Raw genomic sequence first — 23,547 nt, 5'->3', positions numbered from 1 at the left:
TGAAGTAGGAACTACGATTAACCCATTTAACAGATGGGGAAACAGGCACAGAAAAGTGAGGTAGCTCGGCCACAGTCACACAGCTGGGAAGAGGCAGAGCTGGACCCTCGGGCCTTGCAGGGAGTCACTGCGCCTGCGGCTGGTACTGAGGACAGTAAGCCCATGGCATTCAGATGGTTTTCAGACGCAGCAGGAGTCGTCCGACATCCAAGTAATTGGTCAGAACCCCTCTCCCAGAGGGCTGCGAAAGTTCCGACGGAGAAGTTAGCTTTAGGTTGCAGCACTGAAGCTGGAGAGACATACTCCTGATTTCAAGGCCCTCGTCGACCTCGGGAGTTTGGACAGGACCGCGGGGATCCCTGGGTCTGAGTCTCCTGTCCTGTGAGTGAGGAATCTGGGGCACAGAATCACTCCAGGCAAGAAAACAGAAAAGCTGTTTTGGAGTCCAGATCTTTTGTCTCCAAAAAGTATTGTGTTATAACTGGGATTAAAGGAGAATAAAATCTTAAAATCAAAGGGCAGAAAGTTACAGTGGGTTCAGTCCAAGCTAAATATTACAGAAGTGCGTTTTTCCTTCTGTGCTTGGACCCTGGCATTTAGGGGGTGATTTATTGTCAGAAGTTTACCAATTCCTTGCTGGCAGTTTGGCATCTGGCCTTTTGTTCCAAGACCCTAGCCTCGGTTTTCCCGGGAGCTGCCACACCCCTGACTCAGAGGCCCCCCAGGTCTGCAGGACAGAGCCCCCCGTCCACAGGGAGCCTCCTGGTCCTTGGGGGTCAGGCCGGGCCAGGTGTCATTCTAGATCTCGATGGGGTGCCATCAGTCCAGCATTTCTCACCAGGTCACAGGCACACTCCCATTTTCTCAGTAGGAAAAAAAGGAATTTCACGCAGGAGACCGGTAGCCGAGGTGTGACAGGCCCTTTGAGACGATGCCCCGTGCGTGGGCCTCACGTGGCTGCACAGCCCGAGGAGGAGGCTGTGGATCCTGTGTCGGGGCCTCTCCCCGGGCCCCGGGGGGACTCAGGCGGGAGAGCTCAGACGTGTTCCCGCCCTTCCAGGGGCCGGACATCCTGGAGCAGAGTTCCGAGCTGATCCACTCGGGGGAGCTGACCAGCATCAGCAGGCAGGGCCGGAGCCAGCAGCGCACCTTCTTCCTGTTCGACCACCAGCTGGTGGCCTGCAAGAAGGACCGGCTGCGGAGGGACGTGCTCTACTACCGGGGCCGCACGGACACGGACGCCGTGGAGCTCGTGGACGTGGAGGACGGCCGCCTGGGCGCCTGCAGCCTCAGCGTCCGCAACGCCTTCAAGCTGGTCAGCCGCACCGGCGACGAGGCGCACCTGTTCTGCGCCCGGAAGCCCGAGGACAAGGCGCGGTGGCTGCAGGCCTGCAGGGACGAGCGCAGGCGGGTGCAGGAGGACCGGGAGCTGGGTGAGCCCTGCCCCGGCCCCTCCCGCGGTTCACCCCCTGCCCCCTCCGTCCCCGCCGGGAGATGGAAAGAGACTTGCAGGTCTGACCGTTTCTGCACTTGCTTACAAGGCAGACGTGAGAGGCGAAGTCACCACGGCAGAGTTTGTCCGTGTTCAGTCAGTCCCGGGCCCTGCCACATGTGGAATTACACCGACTGTCCCATGTGGCCCCGGTGATGCAGAGACCTCTGTTATACCCATTTTGCAGATGAGGGAACTGAGGCATAAGGAACCCACCCACCCTTGTAACACAGCCAGGTAGCCTTTGAAACCAGCTCGGCGTGACCCCTTCACTCCCCCTCCCAGGCCATGAGAAGCCCCAGACAGTCCTGAGGCTTCCTCTCCAGCTGTGTGTTTACACACTTTGTTTGTTGGGTTTTGGGGTTTTTTTTGTTTTTTTGTTTTTTTTGCCTTTTTGGAGGGGGAGGAGGTGATTAGCTTTATTGACTTAGTTATTTTAACGGAGGCACTTGAACCCACGACCTTGTGCACGCTAAGCACGTGCTCTGCCACTGAGCTCCACCCTCCCCCTCAGCCTCCTGCTGCCCCCTATTCAGGCCCAGCAGCCGCTGCCTGTTGTGCCCTCTCTCATCCACGAGGCTCAGGGCCGGGCGTCCCGCATGGCAGTGAGGGCAGTGCTGCCTCTCGCTCAGACTCCCTCCCATCTTCCAGCTTCGGGGTGTTGATGGGCCCATGAGACAGAAGCCTGGTATTTAAGCCGGTGGCAGCACCCCTGGTCTCCAAGCCCAAGGTCCAGAGGCTCCCGGGCACAGCAGGGATCTGAGCACAGACGGGAGTGGAGGTCAGGGACTGTGGGCCCTCGGGGACGGGTGGGGTGATGGGCAGCGTCCGCAGAGGTTACCTGCTGTGGGATGCGCACTCCCGCTGTGAGGAAAACTCAAATGGAAACCCGGAGGGGCTCCCCTGGCCCTCCCCGTGTCACACGCGACACCACCACGGGGACAGCTCTCACCAAGGGAGGCTTCGCGGGGTCAGACAGGTCAGGCAGAAGGAGCCAAGCAGTCCACAGAGCGCTCTGGACACTTCTCAGCTCTGCTCCTGGACAGAAAAGCGGGGAGCCTGATTTCACACGTCTTTGCAGCACAGGGCTTCCCTGGAGCTGGTGCTGGGAGACTGGGATGAGTGAATGAGCGAATGGGTGAATGGGTGGGTGTGGCCCTCGGGAGCCGCTGAGCCTGTGAATGGGGGAGTGTAGAGTCAGAGAGGCCACAGGACCCTTGCCTGGTCTGTCACGTGTGCCCGAGGCATCCCGTGTGGGTATGTCCTGGAGCCACGTGGGTGTGCGCAGTGAGAGTGAGGGAAGGCCAGCGTGGGCCTGGGAGCAGTAGACGCCAAGGGTTGGGGGCTGGAGGGGACACCGGGACCCGTCAGGACAGGTGTCAGGGGTGCTGAAGGCCCAAGGCCCAGGGCGCAGACGTGTGAAGGTGGAGGGGAGCCCTGGCCGTGACCCCTGGCCTCATGCCTGCAGGCAGAGCCTAGGTCTGCTTGAATCAGGTGGAGGCCTGCCCAGGACCCGCTGGGCCGCCTCGCCCGCCCCTGTCTCTGTCCTCTGCCCTCTCTTTGAGCCATCTACAGTCAGGGCAAAAAAGCCAGGCCCGGTACTTGGAGATTTCCTTTGCTCAGGGTAGAAGCAAAACCTGCTCAGCTTTCATGGCCGGGAAGTGAGCAGACCCTGGGCCCCGGTGTCTGTCCTCTCCCCGGCGCCCTCCTGGGGGGTGATAAATAGGGTGACCCGTGTGCTCGTCCCCCGGGTTTACACAGGTGGTCTGTGCGCCTGGTCACCAGCACCCGTGCCCTTCCCCGCGTGTCCCGCTCGGGGGAGCAGTGATGCGGCCGTCCCGGTGATGGTCCTTCCCTTTTTTGCTCTCTCCAACCTCCATACTTCTGTAGGGATGAAGGCTCTTTGCCTAGGGTTACTGAGAAGGCCTCAGGGTTCACGTGGTTACGGTGCAAGTTTTATACTGAAATGTTTTCACTTGTTTTGAGTACATCTCGCATTTGTTTCTAAATCCAGGAATGGAAATTCCAGAAAATCAAAAGAAACTGGCCATGTTAAATGCTCAAAAGGCAGGACACGGGAAGTCAAAAGGTAAGTTTTGGAGAAGGCTTCATCTCCTTAGTGGGTGTGTCCGTATCGCAAGTAAAATCACAAGAAATGCCCCAAATTGTTGTGTGTGACCGACTCTAAATGAAGGAGAGAAACACAGGTAACACTCAAGACGATGAATTGAAATAACGGACAGTTTGCAATAATCCGCATTTGGCTGTGACTGTGCCTCAGTGTTTGCTAATGTCTGAAGATGTGTCTGTAAAATGTGAAGTGTGTCTGAGTGGGGGCCACGGAACTTCCAGACCTCCTTGCTCGGTCCCTGAGCCCCACCCTGCCCAGGGGAGGGGGGTTCTCCGCAGGCCTGTGGGGAGGAAGTCTCCACCCCTAGAACGGCTTGTCAGCCGAAGGGATGGGCTAGTTTAGGTCAGAAAAGAAGGTGTACGAGTTCAGTACACCGAGCAGTGAGTTAAAGCAGAAGATTGTCCAGCTTGTTGAGAGCCCGGATTCTCTGCCCCGCACGTGCGCCCCTGGGAACTACCCGGGCAGCTGCTACAAAACACCGGGGGTAGGGGGCACAGACCCCCGCGTCTGCCGTGCAGAGGCCTTCCCTGCATACCTAACACTGTACGAGGTGAAACAGTAAGGCTGTTTGTTCCACAAACGCGTGTTACGTTCTTCTAAACTTCATTCATGCGAAATGTACCCCATTCCGTATTTTCCAACCTGAAAATGCAAAAGCAAGGCTCAGTGAAGCCCAGGATGGATGGGCTGAGAGGAATTTATGGCCAAAACCGCACTGATTGTCCATCCCCCACAGCGTCCCTCCCACTGAGTTACAAACGTCTTCGAGGCAGAAAACCCCCCTTTAGTTATTTATTTTGTGCGTCTCCCAGTTCTGATTCTGCCGCAGTAAAAGCTACACCGTGACCCTGGCTTCAGCTTCCTGCAGGAATGGTACTCTCCCCAGCAGGGTTTTAAGCGAGGACTCAGTGAGACCGCCCGGGCCCCCGGCCCCACGCACGGTCTGAGTATGAGCATTTGCTTGTGTGGCTGTCGGGCGTCCTTTTGAGATGCGGCTGTGGGGTCTGGTGCTTTGCTTTCCCCTTTGGGCTGACACGTGGTGCTCAGTCTGTGTCCCCCCTCCCCTCCCGAGTCAGGCTACGGGGGGTGCCCGGCGGCCCCGCCGCACCAGACCTTCCGACCGGTCCACCAGCGCCACGTCACCGTGCCCCCCAGCGTCCCCCAGCCGCAGGTCTTCGCCCTGGCGGAGCCCAGGAGGAAACCGTCGCCCTTCTGGCACACCTTCAGTAAGCTGGCCCCGTTCAGGAAGTGACGGCGGGAGAGCCCGGGAGAGGGGAGCCCTGCGCGCCTCTTCTGGGCGAGAGCCAGGAACCGGCAGGAGCTGGGCTGAAGAGCTCTTGCGGGGAGCCAGTGACGAGGAGGCGGACCTGGCCTTGCCTGCAGGCTTCAGAGACCTGGCTGCGTCCTCGGGAGGGAAGGGGGCTCAGGACGCACGGCTCTAATGCCCGCTGGACCCCGTGTGACCCCCGCCAAGGTGCCAAGGCCTGGACCCGGGCCGAGCTCTGAAGCGACGCTGGATGGTGGCCCCAGGAGGATCGCTGGTGACGAACGCGCCGCGGTCCAGGCTCAGGGTGGGGCTGAGCGCTCTTGGGTTCCCGAGGACGATGGGTTAGGCTCACTTTGCGTGTGATCTCGAAGGGGATGGGGGCGGAGGGGTAGCGCCCTCCCGCCGCCTGGCCCCCCTCCTGCGGTGTTGGGGCAGGGGTTACTGCAGCCCTGCAGGTGCCCCCAGGGTTCCCCGGTGTCTCCCGAATCCACGCAGTTGCCAAGTGACGGTGCCTGCCTCCTCCTGCGAGGCCCTCCCGTACCGGCCGCAGGGGATGGGGGGGGTCCGTCACGTGGCCCGGGGTCTGCAGCGCGCGGCAACGCACGAGTTCCAGAGACACCGCTGCCCTCGAGGCACGGAGGGAAACCCGCTGCTGCGGGACTTGGCCCCTCTGGCCAGCGGTCCCCGCCCACGTGCCGTGTGTGAGTCCGTGAGCAGAGACCTGAGAGTCTGTTCACACAGGCCCATCCACAATAGAAAAACCCATTTCCTTCAGTCTTGGGCTGAAGTGAAGGCACAGGTGTGCCAGGTGCAGGGCATTCGCAAAGAGCACCCTCGCCCTCAGGGACGGTGACAGGAGAGCACGATGCTGGGGGCTCACGTCCTCCGCACTGGAAGCTGGCTTTGCGGCACAAGCCCCGCCAGCAGCGCCAGCTGTGCATGACCAGTGCCAGCGGGTTCCTGAGGACCCGCTCTGTATAAAGGAGACCCGACAACAGATCCAGGCCCGGCGACAGCAGCCTTTCCCAAGGACGGCCGCTCAGGCCAAGCCCTGCGGCAGGAGCCTCCCCTCTGTCTATGCTGGTCGTTCTGAGGACGGTACCTTCCAGCTGTGGCTGATCACACGGGCTCTGCAGGAGAGGCCTTTCGTTTGCCTCGTGCAGCGCCGGGGGGGCGGGGAGGGCGTCACACGCCCCGTGTTTCCCGGCTTGAGGGTCTCTGTGCTGTTGCTGCCCTTGGAACTGCCGTTTGCCAACAGGCCCGTGCTTAAGAAGAGACACACCTGTGCTGGCCTAGACGGGGCGGAACCTGAGCCTCCAGGTGTGGGCCCCCGCCCCCCGCCCCAAGCTGTTCCCCAGAGGTGCGTCCCGGGGCCCCAGGGCGGGCCTTAGAGCATCAGGCAGGAGTTGGTCAGGAAGTCTTACCACCCGCGGCCTGGCCCCACCTTCTCCAGGTGCTCACTTGGAGATGGCCTTGCGGGAAGGAGGTGCTGGCTCTGGGCGCCCTGGGGGGAGGCTGCTTCCTGAGGAACCCTGCGGATCCGTGCGTCGGTGGGGGTGCTGCCTTTTGAGCGGCTTCTCTGTCTTAGCTGCCTTTCTGCAGCTGCCCTTGTGCCAACGAGACGTGACGCTGTGTTCGAGGACTGCACCTAGTCGGCTTCTCCGCGGGCCCCGCAGCAGAGCCGAAGGGCCTCTGCTAGAGTGGTTGGAACATGCGGCAGTTTTGAGCAGTTGGGCTGCTTGGTTTTTAATAGAAGAGAATTAGTTTGAGGATGTAAAGAGAACAGTTCTTATGATCCGTTCCCAGTGAGGATTCAGCTCAAGGACAGGCGCTCCCAGAGGGCCCTGTCTCCCCCGCCCCCCACCGCCTTCGGCCGGAGCCCAGGGAGGAGGGGCTGGACATGCCTTTGGCAGCTGGGTCTCGTCCCTGGCCCGCCCCCTCCTCCCGGGCTCCCCCACAGAAGGGCGGGAAGCGTGGATGCCAGCGCAGGTGTGCATCCCCACTGCCCCGTCCACTGTGTACAACGTGACAGTCACTTGATCAGATGTCTGTCCTGCAAGGGCCTTGCTTGGATTTCCAGGTGATTTGAAAACCAATAAAATGCGTTTCAAAGGACAGAGCATCCTTTAACTTCTTTAAATCTGTGTGCTTGTGTTTATTACCATATCCCTGAATTCTTTACAGAATAGATGGCTCAGTGTTCTGTTTTACGTTTGCCAAACTTCCTCCTTGGTTTAAGTCACTTGGAGAGAAAAGGAGAAAAAGCAAAGAGCCTCCTGTAAAGACTGTCTATGTGCGTTTCACTGGGGAGCTCGCCTTCTCTGTCTGTCCTTTTCTCTTTTTAACCCCCCATTGCACAATGTGGGTGGACCCCCCCCCCCCAAAAAGAGGTGGCATCACCTTTCTGATGAATTTCACTTACTCTCTCATTCGTGTTCCCAGACTTGCCAGCTCTGTTGAAAGACCATGGCAGTGGCCTCAGGTCCCAGCAGCCTTCTCAGTTTGGATCTTGCCTAAACTGTGTAACCACCTCGTGGCAGATTGTACGCGGTCGTGAAACAGAAGGTTGTCGGTAAAGTCCCGGAGGAGTAGCGTACTTTGTCTTTGTTTTGCAAACTGGAAGAAGAGGGCGGTCTGCCAGCCCTCCCTGGGACGGCATCTCCAGAGCTTGCTCTCAGTAGATCTGCTCTTTTCCCCGGGCGGGTGTGATTTTGTAGTTGAAGACATATCACTCCCATTTCCACGCTACTTTGTGCCTTTTTATTCGTCCCACAAAGACTAAACCCCATTCCTGTTCAGAAAACCCCCTCAGTCCCCCATTCCGTTGTCCAGACACAGAGCAAAGTGCATTTAATTCAGTTTGTCTCACAACAGGAATGCCTTGTGAAAGCCACGACCCAGCGTTTCCTCAGTGGGGTTTGCTCTGTGCCTGGGCTGGTTTTCCCGGTGCAGGTCCCCCAGTGACCTGGCCAGAGCACAGCAGCCCCACCACCTGGAGTTGGGGGGGAATAGCGGTGCGATACCTTGTTGAGAGGAGAAACATATGTGTCCCCAGCTCTGTGCCAACGAGGGCAGATTAACGTGGCTTCTAGGCCAGGGGTGCTCGGCACAGATCAACAAGGTCAAGCTGTCCCCAAACAGTCGTCCCCACAGTGTGCAGGTGACCCTGCAAATGGTCCTCCGTGTTAAAATTTCCCTTGGCCGGTGCTGCTTTCTCGGGATGGGTGCAACCAAGGTGGCACCTGCAGGATTCTGAAAATAAGAAGTAGAAACTGTCTGATCTTGAAAAAAGAACAAAACGAAAACCCAGAAACTTAAATACTTGATGCAGATTTAGTTAGAACAAACTTAACATGACTGTTCTTGTTTTTTTAGGTACCTGACACTTGTATTTAGAAAATACTTTTAACTGATTCTGTGCTTTAACCGATGTTTTTCTGGTTTGTTTTTTGTGTGTGTGTGTAAATACGAGCATCAGTTGTGTATGACTTGGCTGCTTTACAAGGCTCTGGCCACCTCTTCCTTCGGTTCTAGCTCATCAAGTCGCCGTCGTCTGTGTCCATCGGGCGACAGCTTCCAGGCTGAGGAAGATGCTGTTGGCCGCTGACGAGTGTGGTACAAGGTCGCTGCAACTGACGTGTATTTTCTCTGAATGAAGATTTTGTAAAAAAAAAAAAAATTATTTACAATGTTATTTGAATGATCTCTTGTAAATGCTGTGAATCTATATTTGTCATTTTGTATCTATACATTAAAGTTAATTTGCCAGCCTGGCTCTAGGAGTGCATTTGACTGTGTGTGTGTGTGTGTGTGTGTGTGTGTGTGTGTGTGTGTGTGTCTGTAACATATATACTAAGTGTGGAGGAGGTGCCGCGAGGGTTTCTGCGATCAGCGCTCAGCCCCCGCCGGGCACTGATCGATGTCCCTGCAACAACATGTCCTCCCCTGATGAGCTGCTCAGACCGCTGGAGGGGTGCGGGGGGCGAGAAGGCTCAGGGGAAGGAGAGGCCACTGGACCTGAAGGGAGCCCCCAGACGTTGGAACGAGGCTGGCGAGGCGCACACCTGCTGAGGAGCGGCTGCCCGGCCCCGGGGGGGGCCCTCCGCGCTGCGGCCCCTTCCTGGAGCTCAGGTCCCCACTTGGCCTGGGCGGGCGGGGAGGGGGTAAGAGTTTCCTCCGCTGATTAACAGCTCAGGAAAGTTAAGCAAATAGCCCTTTGTCGCTGTGATGTCCTCAGAAGAGGGCTCCCAGAAGGCTGCCAGCTGTTAGTACTTTTTGTTGACTCTGAACATCCCTCGGCTCCCCTCCTAGGGCTGTACTGAAAGAGGGGGCTTCGCTTGGGGCCAGGGGGCCATGGGAGCCCTGGACCCTAACACCCCTCTTAAGGGCAGCTGAGGAGGGCACCCCACAGAGGGAGGGGTGGGCTGGGAGGCAGGGCGTTTCTCATCGGGCTTCCAGGGACACGCCCGCCCACCAGGCCCGGGAGATGCTCGCATGTGTTCAGGAGGGACACGCACACGGTGTCACTAAAAGGCCAGTGTGCAGCATGGGAGCATGGACAAGTTAGGAAGGACTCAGGGACGGGGAATTCTTGGTGAGCTGGGGCAGGGCCCCAGCAGGACCCCCAGGCGAGCCCCGCGCAGCCCCACGTGTGCTGCTGGGATCCAGGTGCGCTGGGACTCAGAGACCCCCAAGTGATGGAAGGGCCAGGCCGGGGCTCTGGGCTCCACTAGGCTGAGTCTCCAGAGGTGGGGAGCTCACTCTAGGGCCAGAGAAGGGGCAGAGTTAAAGCCAGAGGCCGGGGGACACCTGGGGAGACGGAATCCAGTGGAGAGACTGGGAAAGGGGGGGAGGCAGCTGTGAAGACACGGGTCCTGTGCCACCAGGGTTTTGGGGAGACGGCGGCCACCCCGTTCTGCGTCGGGGTGCTGGGTGCTGGTGCTGGCGTCAGATGCAGGGAAGAATGGCGTGGAGGATGGGTTTGTGGCTGCCTGGTCCCCCCCCGGGTTCGGGGGGAGTGAAACCCAGTGGGAAGCTCAGGGCTGGGATGCAGCCTGGGAGAGGCCTCTGCCTGCAGCTGGTTACGCCCTGGGAGGGCTGAGTGAGGGTGGGCAGCTGGGGGAGAGGAGGCCCGGGGACCCCAGCCCGGGGGGGGGGGGGGGGAGACAGGAATAGGAAGGGGAGAGGAGAGCTTCCTCTGGGCCCCCCGCTGCCGACATGCCCACCCCTCAGAAAGGACCCGGGTGTCCAAGCAGGGCTAGGGGTCAGGAGGGGAGGCCTGCCGGTGGCCTGCGACGCTGGTGTTGGTTTGCCTGCTGTCCAGAGGGGGAAACTGAGGCACAGTGAGGGTGGCGTGCCTGCCCTGCACCCACTCCCCGTGGGGCCTCTGTGGCCTGGCTCAGCCCTCAGATCCCCCGTTCCCCCGCTGCTGCCTGCACATTAGAGACCAGCCTTCGTGGGCCCTGACGGGAAGGGGCAGGCGTGGTCACCTGGGACCGAGGAGACAGTTTCGCCGTGTTTTTCTTAGTGCAGGACACGGGTGTGTGTGTGTGTGTGTGTGTGTGTGTGTGTGTGTGTGTGTGTGTTTGTGTGTCTGGGAGGAGAACAGGCGTGTTCTCTTAGGTACATGAAGGCTGTCCCTAAGGAGCCGCAGAGGTCCACCTAAGGGACAGCAGTTCTGAGGGTCCAGGAATCCCACGAGGCCGGGCAGCGTCGTCTTCCGTTGGGTCCTGTTGGCTCATAAGTGGCCCAAGGTCGGCTCGGGGGCCACGGAGAGGAACGAAGGCACACAGCACTTTAAGGGAAGACACCTGCCGCGGGGCCGCCGCCCTCCAGATGCACCTGGAAGCCAGCAGGGCCCTCGCTCCATCAGAAAGGACGTTAAGAGGGAGCTCGGTGTGCGGGACCCAGTGGCGCCGCTGGAAGCCGCTCCCTGGCTCGAGGGCTGCCTCAGTGTTTTAAGTTCTTCCGAGACGTCTTGTCCCTTCCTTGTTCCCTCCCCTTCCTGCTGTTCTGCAGAGACAGCCACTTGGGAATTGCACGGCAGGAAGGCGTGATTTCATTTGGTTTGTTCCTGGCTTCTGGTTTGCATCGCACCTGGGTGCCGCCTGCCGCCCTGGGGTTCAGGTAAGTGCATGGAGAAGCAATTTCTTTAAATTTGATTTAGGGCCTCAGAATCCTAAATCAGCTCTTATGTTAGTGGGGTGTGATAAACCTGCCTAATTATTTGCAAAGTAGGCCATGTAAGCAGGTGTTGAAGTTCTTCTGCCAGAACTCTGCCAGCTGGCCGGAAACGGAGGAAACCACAGAATGAGTCAATTTAGCAGACCTTTCTGGAGAGCTTTCTAGAGAAGCTCATGGATTATTTGGCACAAATTTTAATGTGCACATTTTTATATTTATGGCAATACTAACTTACCCAGTGTCCTTTATTTATTTATTTTTTTTTACTTTTTAATTTTTATTTTGGTTGCGGGGAGATGACTAGGTCAATTTATTTATTTACTTGTGTTAACAGAGGTACTGGTGGTGGAACCCGGGACCTCGTGCCTGCTAAGCACACGCTCTGCCACTGAGATCTACCTGCTCGGTGTAGTTTGAAAACAAGGTCTTCAACGTATGTTGAAGAAGAAATACGTAGTATGTGCAAAGTCTGGAGCATGTGGACGATAATGTATTCAATGAAGGCAGTTTAGAGATTTCGATTCTTGGACTGCCACGTCCAGGAAGGATGCCAGGATTCACACATCCCTTGCATTTTATGCAACCTCTAGAGGCTAGAGGTTTGGAGACCCAGTAAAAATTGCTCAGCTGGGTTCTGGCAGGTCTTTTTTAATCTTCATATTTAGGGAAGTAAGAATCTTGAAGAGCGGAAACTTAAAGTCAACCTTGGCTGCGAATTAGGGACATCGTGTCCTTGGAGGAAATTACTCAGGAGGGACACTGAGTAACTTTTTACCAAGAAAGTCAGTAGTCAAGGAGAAGACAGGGCGGGGGGGTGGGGCGCATAGGAGAAACGACACAGAAGTAAGATGTAAACTAAGTCACAGCCTATTTTATTTGCGTCTGAAAAAGTCATTCCAAAGCCATTAGCAGCTTGCCTCCTTGTCCCCAGACGTCTCCGTTTGTCAGTTTATGAGGTCACAGCGGCCTCCCAGGGCCCCTCGCTCCCCCACCACGAGCCCCTCATTCAGCAGAAGGACCGAGTCTGTCCTCTCTGTGTTGACACCGACTGGATGGGGCCAAGTGGTGCCCGCGGTCGGGCTGTTAACGCAGCACCAAGGGGGGTTTACACCAGTGAGTCCGCCGCGACTCCGCCTGCTGGGTGAAGTGGCCGCAGACTCAGACCTTCCTCCCTTCAGAGGAGTCCCCACGCCTTGGACAGCAGAAGCCCTGCGTTAGTCAGGACACAGGCTTCCCTGCGTGGAAGAGACCCCGAGTAACAGGCTTGGGCAAGGGAGCAGTCCGTATGTTTCTCTCTGACGTCAGGAACGGTAAAGGGCAGACCTGGGCTGTGCCGTCACTGGGGACCAGGACTTCTCTGTCCCCAGAGTGCTGCCTGCCTTCGTGGGGCCCGAGAAGACTCAGTCACCAGGGAGGGCACACCCTGCCTGCTAGGTCACGGTCCAAAAGTTGCACGTGTCCTTGGCTACAGTCTAGTGTCGGGGTCATGTCTGCGCTGCTGGGGGGGCTGGAAAAGTGAGTCTGTCGTGGGCGGCCACGGGCCAGAGAAAGTTTCCATTACTGTCGAGGAAGGTGAGACGGGACGTTGGAGAGACTGGCAGCCCTCACCCGAAGCATCGAGAAGGGTTAATACCCAGCCCCCCCGCAGGATTTCATGTGTGTAATGTGTGTATGTATGTATTCAGCCACTCAACAACTGTTGGAGATGTGCTGAAAATAAAGTAGGAAGATGCAGCTGGAGACAGCAGCCAGCTGTCACCTAGGTTGGTGTCTCACAAGTTATGGCTGTGGTTGGTCCGGGTGCGGTGCGGGGAACTGGCGGGAGGGCAGTGGTCCGGGGGAGAGGACAGGAAGGAGGGAAAGATGCGAGACGGCCGGGGGCCTAGCCCTGGTGCATCCTGCAGGAACAGGAGCTAAACGATGAGCCTGTGAACTGCGGTTGGACCCCAGAAACTGAGGAGCCAGCCCCAGGCTTTGTCGATTTTTGTTTTGACAAATAGCACATTAATCTAACGTCTACTGTAATCCTCGTGCAAAGCCTCGTGCCCGTCTCCCAGGACCATTTTCTTTAGAGATGCTGCTCGGCTCCTCCCATCGCTGACTTCCAGCACAGTGTGTTCAGAGCCCAGGAAGGAATCAGGTGGAGGTCTGCTTTTATCTTAGGTCTTCTCCGGCCGGAGAGCAAACTGGAGTTGATCCCAACTTGACACCTTTCTGATCTCCTGATCTGTTTTATTACTGGGATAAGTGTAACGCACTTTGTGAGAAAATTAAGAAGGAACAACGTGCACCCCTCCAGAGGGTGGTCTGGGCAATCTAGACTTCACCACCGGTCACTTCTGAGTTAAACACAAGAGGAAGGTGGAGATTATTTATGGAATTTGGCTCTAAGAAAACTCAGCACCGTTTCCTGAAATGGCGTAAGTTTGTGACTTCAAAAGGAAACACCTGCATTTCTTTTTTGAAAAATACTTTTACTGTCATCAAATTGGACCCTGAGGCGCGTAGAGGCTCCATAAGACGGCGCTGTAAGCCTGTGGACGACAGTCTAGCTGGTTTTTTAAAATACTTACATTCGGAAATATTTTTATAGACGCTGTAAAAAAGCATTTTTAAAAAAGAAAAGCTCCCTAGCCGTAACCCCACCGTTGTGAAACCACCACGTTCCTCCGGCATGTTTGCTTCCAGTTCGTGTTACAATGCACACAGGCAGCCATGGCTTTATTGCTCTGCATTGAGAGCGCATTTTTTTCACGAATTACAGGTTTGTGGCCACCCTGCATCGAACATTGTCTCACGTCATGTCTCTGTGTCTCATTTCTATAATTCTAGTAATATTTCAAGCATTGTCATTACTAGGACTTTTGCGACGGTGACCTGTGAGCAGTGGCCTTTGATGTTACTCCTGCAACCCGCTGAAGGCTCAGATGATGGTCAGCGGTTTTTAGCATAAAATTTTTAAATTAATGTATGAACACTGCTTTTAAACACGATGCTAGCGCGCATGAGCAGAGTATAGTGTACTGTGAACGTAGCTTCTCTGCACACAGGAGCCCAAGAAGTCTGTGTGGCTCCACCTTTGTGAGGTTCACCTCACTGCGGTGCTCTGGAACCGACCTTTCTGCTTTCTGTCTCTGAACTTTTCTCTGTGAACCTCATATAAGTGAAATTATACACTATTTGTCCTTTTGTGAGTGGCTTAGCTCACTAAGTTTCATCTATGTTGTAGCAGGTGTCCGAATTTCCTTCTTTTTTAAGGCTGAATCTTACCCATTGTGTGGACGGACCACATTTGTTTACCCACTCGTGTCAGTGGACACGTGGGCGCTCTCCGCCTTTTGGCGACTGTGGGTCATGCTGCCATGGACGTGGTGTAGAAACACCTGCAGGAATCCCTGCTCTCAGTTCTTTCGCGTGTATACCCAGCAGTGGGGTTGCTGGATCAAACGCTAATTCTACGTTTGCCTTACTATTTAAAACGTGCTTTCATGCACACTGTGATCCAATTTGGTTTTTATAGCAGCCCCGTGAGGTAAGCATTCATCTCTTCTCTGGCTCCAAAAAGTGGTCTGCCCAAAGTGACAAGGTCAGCTGAAGGATATTTGCCCAAAGTGACATGGTCAGTGGGGGTTTCCTGACTTGGAAGTGAGCTCTCTCCTCGATCACTGACTCACCAACAAGAGTTGCCCCAGTCACAGGAGTCCTTCCAAGGACAACGTCCTTCGATTATAAGCAGCTGGGTCTGCTACCAGCTCCCACCCTGACTCACCCTGACCCTTCTGTCCAGGTCCAGCCAGGGTGGGGGGGTCCAGGTTCCTCCACAGAGAGCAGAAGCTGTGTCCGAGGTCCTGGCGATGGAAGTTTCTCCCTGTGTCTGTGTTTCCCTCTTTCAGTCCCGCTCTACTGTCTGAACTATGAGGATCTGGTGCCTCCTGCTTGTCTCCGGAGTCTGGGCAGGGGTTGGGAACTCACAGGACACCTGCCGGCAGGGCCACCCTGGCGTCCCAGGGAACCCTGGTCACAATGGATTGCCTGGAAGGGATGGACGAGATGGAGCGAAGGGTGACAAGGGGGATTCAGGTACCCATGACCTGCACCTACACCTGCCCTTGGTTCATCTGCCTTCCTTTTACCTCATTCATTCATTCCTTCATCCACCCATCGCCTGTGTGCTCAGTGCCTGTCTGCTTACCTCTCTCCCTCCCTCCCTCCCTCCCTCCCTCCATTGCCCAGAAAACACTACAGAGAGCCTGCTCCAGCCAGATGCAGGCTGGGCGTGGGGTCCAGTGCAGCACGAGCCATCAGGACCCCCATCCCCATGGGCTTTGCCATTCAGTGGGGCTACCTGTTTGCCCAGCATCATTTCCAATATTACTGGGTTGTTTTCAGGAGCATGTGATGTCATAGATCTTTCTGCCTCAGGCATCAGGTACGAGGGACCTTTGGCACTGAGGTCTGGAAAGACGTCCGATGGCTGGGTCTTTGGCAGAGCGCCCCCAGAGCGATGAGGTCTCGCCATGAGGCAGGTGGCATGGAAATCAGAGACTGAGAGGTGACCTGGAGCCACACAGCCACTACTCAGGTGCCTGAGTCACGTGCCAGGACCCGCCCCGGGGTCTGGGGACTCGGGGACTGAATCCATTGCTGGGAAGGACAGTTGCAAAAGCCAGGATGTGGGAGTGGTTTCCATAATAACAACTGGCAGCTTAGTTTTGAATGGGGTTCTTGAGCCCCGGTCTGACCATAGGGTCACACACCTAAGCATAAACAGTGACCTCTCTGGGTGCAGGAAGCAAATCTCAAAACTTCTATTGACATTTTTAAAAGATAAATTTTAAAAGAGGAACAAAATTGAGCTTTGAAGATGTTTACTGTGCGAATTGGTGTGAATGGCTTCATTGGGTCCACCTGGAGACGGACACGTGTGCCGTGGGGGAGTGGGAGCCTGCAGCGCGAGCAGGCTGGCCGGAACCCCACCACGTTAGCTGACCTTCAGGAATAGTGTTTTGCAAAAGGTGTGCCTGGACCAGGGGGTTTTCAGATTTGCTGTTGAACTATCACAGATGGGTGCCTAAAATCCTCCTGCAAAAACCTGAGAGCTGCGGGCAGATTGGACGCCAGCAGTAAACAACCGTATGAGAGCAGAACGCGCGTTAGGAGGGAAAACAAGGATGAAGGACAGACTCTCAAGGTGTTCCTGCCCAACCTAGAAATTACTACAGCTGTGGGCAGGCGAATTTGCACTTGTATTCACTGAAATGCCCTTGTCCTGACTGCCGATGCGCCGTGGGGGTCAGGGCTCAAAGAAGCACCACAGTTGGGCGTTTCAGGGCTCGTGCGGAGCCTGAACACAGTGTCATTTTCTTCTCGGCGACGGTCACGCTGTATAAAAGCTTCACCAAACCTGATGATAAATACTCAGAAGCCTCTTTTGATAGTCCTTGGGTCTTCTGGAGGGGGATTCGGTTTATTTGCTTATTTATGTTACAGGATGTGCTGGGGATTCAACCCAGGACCTCATACATGCTAAGCACACGCTCTCCCACTGAGCTGTACCCTCCCCCCCCCATTTGGGGGGATTTTAATTAAAAAAAAATTATTAAATATTTTATACACACAAAAGATGATAGATAAATGGATAGAGAGAGAAATAAAGAAGACAAACGCTCATATATCCAACACCAAATTTCTCTACTTCTCCCCTACTGAGTCTGCCCTGCTCCTCCGTAGTGGCTACCCGCTCGAGTTGTATGAATTTTCTTGGAGCACATACGTTATCTATACGTTACACACAACATACATGTTTCTTAGAAAGATATTCAATTGCATTTCCCACGCTCAAAATTAACTTCTTTGTTTTCAGATGTTTTGTGTGCATGGTTTATGACGAACACGTGTTTAGAACAGTGCCTGAAGGTGACTTATGCGTTCTAATTAGGGGACATGTTCACTCTTTGTCCCTGGAAGTGTGTAATCAGGAGAGTCTGGAGGCCACGTTCAGAGGCGGGCAGAGCTGGGAGAACTAAGCAGGGAGACTGAAAGAAGGAAGGAGAGGGAGACACATCCTTCGGGAGCAGTGGTGGCTGGAGCGAGAGGGAGCACGAGGGGTCAGCGACCCCAGGGCCCCGGGGCCTCGGGCTCCCGCCCCGCCTGCAGTCAGCACTGTGCCAGGACCTGGAAAGGGCTGCGTCCCCCCCGTCCCTGGCAGCCGCCCGTCGGCGGGGCTGACGTTCACGGCCTGCTGTTTGGTGGCCACCAGGGCCCAGGTGAACTGTGGCCTCCTGAGCTCTGTCACCTCGCCTGGAGCCATTTCTGTCCTGAGGACATAACACGGGAAGCTGGTGCCCGGGGCAGCCTGTTCTGAGCATCAGGACCCCTGTGTAGTCAGCAAAACTTCACGGCCTGGTGTCCAGTGGGTCACAGACACCTTGACCACCACCCTCGGGAGCCAGAGAGATCCTTCCGGAACCCACCCTTCCATCCCAAATAGCGTCTTGTAACCAAGGTCATGTGTACATTCACAGGAGGCTAGTAGGCCTCCCACTCTGCTCCCCACAGAGTGGCAGAAAGGAGAGGTGAGGAAGCTGCCCCGCGTCCCCACGCTCAGTCACTCCCGAGCCCCCGTCACACGAGAAACACGCAGTCGTGACGATGCGCACACCCTCTTCTCGGCCTGCCTTCCTGGAGCTGGGTGCTTGGAGCGCCCACCGGCCCGCTTTACAACCCGCTTCTCTGCACTCTCAGCGCCTGCTGCCCGCCCCCACCTGCCCCCACCTGCCCCCACCTGCCCCCACCTGCCCCACCTGCCCCCACCTGTCCCCACCTGCCCCCACCTGTCCCCACCTGTCCCCACCTGCCCCCACCTGTCCCCACCTGCATGCAAGTCCAGCTGGGGCTCCCCAGACTCCCCACCCTCTGTCACTGGGACCCATGGGAAACTGAAACTGGAATTTTTGTTTGTTTGTTTTTTGTTCATTAAACAATGCAGTTTTAACTCTCTCCTGTTTTCCCACCTTCCACCAGGCGAACCAGGACATCCAGGTGGTCCAGGGAAGGACGGGATGGCCGGAGAGAAAGGGGAACCAGGTCAGAGATGGCTCTCCACTCTGCTGCACTCTCCTCTGAGCTGTCAGTGTGTTCATGAAGATTATTACGTGTTTACCAAGGTCCAGTCCCTTACGAGGTTCTGAGGATGACCCAGTGATGAAGGCCACCCAGTGTTTGCTCTGCAGCTGCTCCGGATTCGGTGCAGAGATGGGCAGACTTTCCGTGAAGGGCCAGACAGTAAATATTTTCAGCTTTGTGGGCCACTCGGTCTCAGTCACAACTACTCAGCTCTGCCGTCGTAGGAAAAGCCGCGTGGACAATGCGTTAGGAGGTGGGGCTGTGTTCCAGTGAAGCCTGAGTTTTATATAATTGTCACCGATGGTGGGACATTCTTTGTGACTGCTTAAAAATGTAAACCATTCTTAGCTTGCAGGCCATACAAAAATAGGTGGAGGCAGGATGTGGCCTGTGCACCATGGTTTACTGAAGCCTGATTTAGCCGCTGGGCCCCGAGGGGGCCACTGGGCCCTGACCCAGCCTTGCAGGAGAAGGTGGCCCTTGAGCTGGCACTGGAGGGCAGGGAGGACGCTGGCCGTTGTCACTGGTGGGGAGGGAGCATGGTCGTCGTGGCAAAGACGGATAATGTTCACGCGTGCCAGGTTGTGCTAAGTGCCTTCCGCGTACTGACTCACTCACTACCACAGCCTCTAAAGGAGGCAGTTCATCACCCTAGCTTCATGGGGAGGAGACGGTTTAGGTGGGCGTGTGCGTGTGCGTGAGCGGTGGAGACAGGGCTGGGTCCCGGCGCCTCCCTCCCGGGTCCGGGCTCGTCGCCGCGGCTCTCCCGTCGGGGCGCGGGGGGTGGGAGGCCCTGGGGGACACGCAGAAGCAGGACGGGGCAATGCGCTGGCACGATGGACGGGCTGGTGGCCGGTAGCGAGCGAGGTGCACCATCCGAGTCTGGGAGTCTGTGTTCAGTTCCGGGAGGAGCTTCTCAGGGGCCACCGCATCCTTAGGGCTGCGCTGCAGGTACTGAAGCTCCCGAGTCATTCTGCCGTCCCCTCCTCCAAAGATGTGTCCTTTCAGGACGGGCACCACTGGCGGTCAGACTCAGACGCCAGGATCTGTCATTTCTCACGTGAGTCCCAATGCCGACTGAGGGGATCCGAGTCCAAGCATGGTTTGTGTGCAAGTTAGGAGTCAACTTTCCAACCCTGCGCTCATGCTGAACCTGCGCGTGGCTTTATCTCGTTTGTAGGCTTGAAAACAGGAAAAACAAGGTTGCTTTCACACAGCATCCCTTCCTCTGTTCTTTCTTGTCTTACTTAGGGGCACATGGAAACGTTGAAGCAAAGGGCATGAAAGGCGATCAGGGCGCCAGAGGACCCCCAGGAAAACACGGGCCAAAGGGACTCGTGGGCCCCGTGGGAGAGAAAGGCCTCAGAGGAGACGCGGGCCCCCCAGGGCAGAAGGGGGAGAAGGGTGATGTGGGGCCCCTTGGTCCAGACGGGCCAAAGGGCAGCACTGGGCCTTCGGGCCCAGCGGGCTTACCTGGCCCCATGGGCCCCGTGGGCAAGCCTGGTCCCAAGGGAGACCCTGGACCCCTGGGGCCCCAGGGTGAGCCAGGGGTCCGGGGAGTGAGAGGCTGGAAAGGGGACCGAGGAGAAAAAGGGAAAATTGGTGAGACTCCAGTCCTGCCCAAAAGCGCCTTCACCGTGGGGCTCACGGTACTGAGCAAGTTCCCGCCGTCCGGTGTCCCCATCAGATTCGACAGGATCCTGTACAATGAGTTCAACCACTACGACGTGGCCACGGGGAAATTCACCTGCCACATCGCCGGGGCCTATTACTTCACCTACCACGTCACAGTCTTCTCCAGGAACGTCCAGGTGTCCCTGGTCAAAAACGGGGTAAAAATGCTGCACACCAAGGACGGGTACATGAGCTCTGAGGACCAGGCGTCCGGCGGCCTCGTCCTGCAGCTGAAGCTTGGGGACGAGGTGTGGCTGCAGGTGACGGGCGGGGAGAGGTTCAACGGCCTGTTCGCGGACGAGGATGATGACACAACCTTCACAGGGTTCCTCCTGTTCAGCAGCTCGTGACCGGGAGCGGATGGCAATCTGCCTCCCCAGCCCCCCGACCAGTTGTTTGATGATCTTACTACATTAACTGTATCACTACTGTCCTAACCATGAAAAGGTGAAAGCTGGAAAGTTACCCCTAAAACTGATCCTACGTAACTCGCTATCATTCCCAGAGCAAATTTAAAAACTCCTGTCCTGTCTATTACAATTCATTTAATATTTTTCCTCATTCCCGTTCTTTGAAGAATCCTTTGCACATCCCGGTGGAAGGAGTGTTTTAATATCACTTTGGTGCTCGAAGGAGCTGTGGGATGATTTCTGTCTCAGCTGAACTCCGGAGGGTATTACAGGGGAAGAAAAGGAAGCGTATTCCTCATCACCGACTGAGAAGTTTCAGGCTGGTGGCAGTGACACATCCCAGGAAGCTGTGGGATCCTCTGCCCGTTGTCTGCCTTGGGTTTTAATCGCCATTCAACTCAACTCAGTTATTTAATAAACTGTTTGCCAGACTTGACTCTGTTAGTTTCCTGGGACAGTCAGCCCTCTGAAGCCACAGTTCCTTATCCACACATTCAACCAATCACGGGTGGAAAATATTTGTAAAAAAAATTCAGAAATTTCCAAAAAGCAAAACTTGAATTTGCCAACCTGGAAACTATTCACATAGCACTGACATTGCATTAGGTATTATGAGTAATCTAGAGACGATTTTAAACATATGGAGGATGTATGCAGGTCATATGCAAATAATACACCATTGTGCATAACAGACTAGAGCATCCATGGATTTTGGTATCCGTGGGGGGATCCTGGGACTAATCCCCCACAGATACTATGGGATGATTGCACGAAAAACAGGGCAGGGGAGGCTTATGGGGACACTTGAAACAACAGAAATGTATTGTGTCACAGTTGTGGAGGTTAGAAGTCAAAAATCAAGGGGTCAGCAGGGCCGTGCTCCCTCCAAAGCCTTGAGGGCAGGACCCTTCCTTGCTGCTTCCTCCTTCGGGGAGTCCCGAGCATCCTTGGCTTGTGGCAGCATCACTCCAGGCTCTGCCTCTTCAGGTGGCCAGCCTCCCTGTTCTACCAGTGTAGAGGCTTCCCTCCTCTTAAGGACACCAGTCAATGGGATTGGGGCCCACCCTAATCCAGTATGTCCTCATCTTAACCTGGCGACATCTCCAAAGACTATTTCCAAACAAGGTCTCATTCACAGATACTACAGGTGAGGAATTCACCTATCCTTTTGGGAGACACAATTTAACTCACAACAGTCTGCCTTCTGGTTCCCCAAATTCATGTCCTTCCCCCATGCAAAATACATTCCGCCATCTTGAGATCCCCAAAAGTCTTAATTTCAGCATCAACTCTAAGTCCAAAAATCTCACCCGAATATCATCAACCCCATCATCTGGATCATTCAGGTCAGTTACAGGTGAGACCTACTGTGCGAATCATCCAGGGGGAACATTCTCCTCCAGCTGTGAGCTTGTGGAGCCAGACAAGAAGTTGTCTGCTTCCAAGTACGATGGTGGGATGAGCACGGGACAGACGGTCCCAATCCAAGAGGGAGCAACAGGAAGGAAAAACAAAGGATCCCGGGTTCCAAACAAGCCCAAACCCAGCAGGGCAAATTCCATTTGATTTCTTGTGCTGTTTACCTTCCAAATCTTTTTTAAGTGAGTTACGCCAGAGAAAAAGTGGCAGAGCACAGAGACCAGAGTTCCAGTCGGCAGCACAAGGCGGGATACAGATGCTAAGAGGTGGGTGAAAGGGATGCGACCCCTCAGGCCACACTGGAGGGAACTTTCTTGTTCAGACAGGTACCATTCACTTCCCTTTCTTCCAGTGAAAGTGTCCCAATGTCCACTCTCAGGCCCAGTCTTTCAGGTAGTGTAGACGCTACAGGCTGGGGTGCATACGGGGTTCAGTCCTAGCAAATCAGAATAGTATCTCCTGTCCACGGTGACTACTTCAAGATGGTGCCCCAACCAGTTAGAGCCAATGAGATGCAGTTGGCGGCACCAGTTTACATCCCCACTGGCAGTATCGGGGGGGTTCCCTTTTCTCCACACCGTCCCCAGCATTTGTTATTGCAGACTTTTTAATGATGGTCATTCTGACCGGCGTGAGGTGGTACTTCATTGTAGTTTTTATTTGCATGGAAATATACATAAATAATTTGTTTACAGGTGTTTGATTGGCCTTCCTTAATTAATGTTTCTTCTAGACTAGAGCCAGGGCTGGGGTGAAGCAAATGAGCCTCCCCAGGTCCCAAGCTTGCCTTGGTGCCCGACTTTGGCCAGCAACAGACTGATCAGTTTATTTATTGAGCCAGAGTGTCCTTACCCTTGGCTTTTTTTGCTCCTGTATACTTTACTTTTATTTATTGAAGTACAGTCAGTTACAATGTGTCAATTTCTGGTGTACAGCACCCCATCTCAGAAATCCATATCCACACATACATTCGTTTTCATATGTTTTCATTATAGGTGACTAGAGATAGAATATAGAGATAGAATATAGTTCCCTGTGCTCTGCAGAAGAAATTTGTGTTTTTATTCTTTGGCTTTTTTGAATTGTAATTAGCCAAGCTGCTTTTCCTCAGTGCAGAGCCTGGCTTTGTTATGAAAAAGAGAAACGCCTGTGCTAACCCTCGTCTACTTAGGATCACAACCTCACAGGTGTGGTTTCATAGGTTTTTATGGGGAAAAGTACAATTTATGACCAGACATAGGATTCAAACTTTTATAAAATTCTTTTTTTGTGGGGTGAATATAGAAGATAAGATGTAAAATGTGTTTTAAAGTGCTTGGAAAGGACAAAGCTGACTGGCAGAGGTGCAGGGGGTGGCGTGCGACGATCTCCCACGGGTTGTCTGGGAATCGGGTCTGCAGCTTTAACTAGCCCGGCTCTGAGACACAAGACACCTGGTTAACTCAGCATTCATCATTCCTTCAGGGTGTTTATAGGCTTCAAGGTTGGCAGTAAAAATGATTAGGTACCTTTATGTAAAAACCATTTTGGGCTAAAGAGAGACTCTCAGATTTGAGACTCCTCTTAAAAAGTGTGACAAAAATCAGCATTTTTGTCAAGCAATATTAATTTCTTTACATGACACATCCAACATCTGTGTAAGGGCCTGTGGTACAAGCCTGCCAAGTAGGGTGGCCTCCCCCAGGACCAACCAGCTACAGACAATGTGGTGTCAATCACCAGGGAGTTAGGACTTTAGGGATTTTAAGTAATTTGAAATCTTTGATGAATAAAATCAGTAGAAAGTGAAATCACTTTGTAGAGAATTGTGTAGGTGCACCATGGGAATTACCTTAACTACGTTTAT

The 23,547-nt window shown here is 54.9% G+C and overlaps 2 protein-coding genes across 7 annotated transcripts in view; both read left to right on the top strand.

The window, feature by feature from the left end:
- The window catches only part of SPATA13 (spermatogenesis associated 13), a 183,609-nt gene extending 174,946 nt beyond the window's left edge, over window positions 1-8,663 (top strand). For 4 of the 5 annotated variants that reach the window (XM_074377932.1, XM_074377933.1, XM_074377930.1 and 1 more), the window contains 3 exons: window positions 1,061-1,433; window positions 3,507-3,581; window positions 4,700-8,663. In XM_074377932.1, the coding sequence (XP_074234033.1) occupies window positions 1,061-1,433; window positions 3,507-3,581; window positions 4,700-4,875 (624 nt within the window). In that variant the 3' untranslated portion in view covers window positions 4,876-8,663. The remainder of the gene's footprint in view (window positions 1-1,060; window positions 1,434-3,506; window positions 3,582-4,699) is intronic. The other variant, XM_074377931.1, reaches the window with a different exon arrangement.
- Window positions 8,664-10,471: 1,808 nt separating this feature from the next.
- C1QTNF9 (C1q and TNF related 9) lies at window positions 10,472-20,718 on the top strand. 2 transcript variants are annotated; one of them, XM_010951570.3, is made up of 4 exons: window positions 10,472-11,016; window positions 14,967-15,153; window positions 18,097-18,159; window positions 19,450-20,718. In XM_010951570.3, exons 2-4 carry the CDS (start codon window positions 14,988-14,990, stop codon window positions 20,220-20,222), a joined length of 1,002 nt encoding a protein of 333 aa, XP_010949872.2. In that variant the 5' UTR covers window positions 10,472-11,016; window positions 14,967-14,987; the 3' UTR covers window positions 20,223-20,718. The 2 variants fall into 2 exon arrangements, with proteins under 2 accessions (XP_010949872.2, XP_045370136.2); XM_045514180.2 differs by lacking the exons at window positions 10,472-11,016; window positions 14,967-15,153; window positions 18,097-18,159 and adding an exon at window positions 18,270-18,451.
- Window positions 20,719-23,547: the final 2,829 nt, after the last annotated feature.

This window comes from Camelus bactrianus, chromosome 14 (assembly GCF_048773025.1).
Source record: "Camelus bactrianus isolate YW-2024 breed Bactrian camel chromosome 14, ASM4877302v1, whole genome shotgun sequence".
Classification (NCBI taxonomy): Eukaryota; Metazoa; Chordata; class Mammalia; order Artiodactyla; family Camelidae; genus Camelus; species Camelus bactrianus.
Note: the sequence above shows the minus strand (reverse complement) of the source record. Positions and strands in the feature narration are given on the sequence as shown.

Bases quoted from the DNA above. Each gene is read 5' to 3' on its own strand.
- C1QTNF9 (XM_010951570.3), top strand. From the start codon at position 14,988: ATGAGGATCTGGTGCCTCCTGCTTGTCTCCGGAGTCTGGGCAGGGGTT. The intron at 15,154-18,096 runs GTACCCATGACC...ACCTTCCACCAG, and splicing joins GGGTGACAAGGGGGATTCAG to GCGAACCAGGACATCCAGGT. The intron at 18,160-19,449 runs GTCAGAGATGGC...TGTCTTACTTAG, and splicing joins CGGAGAGAAAGGGGAACCAG to GGGCACATGGAAACGTTGAA.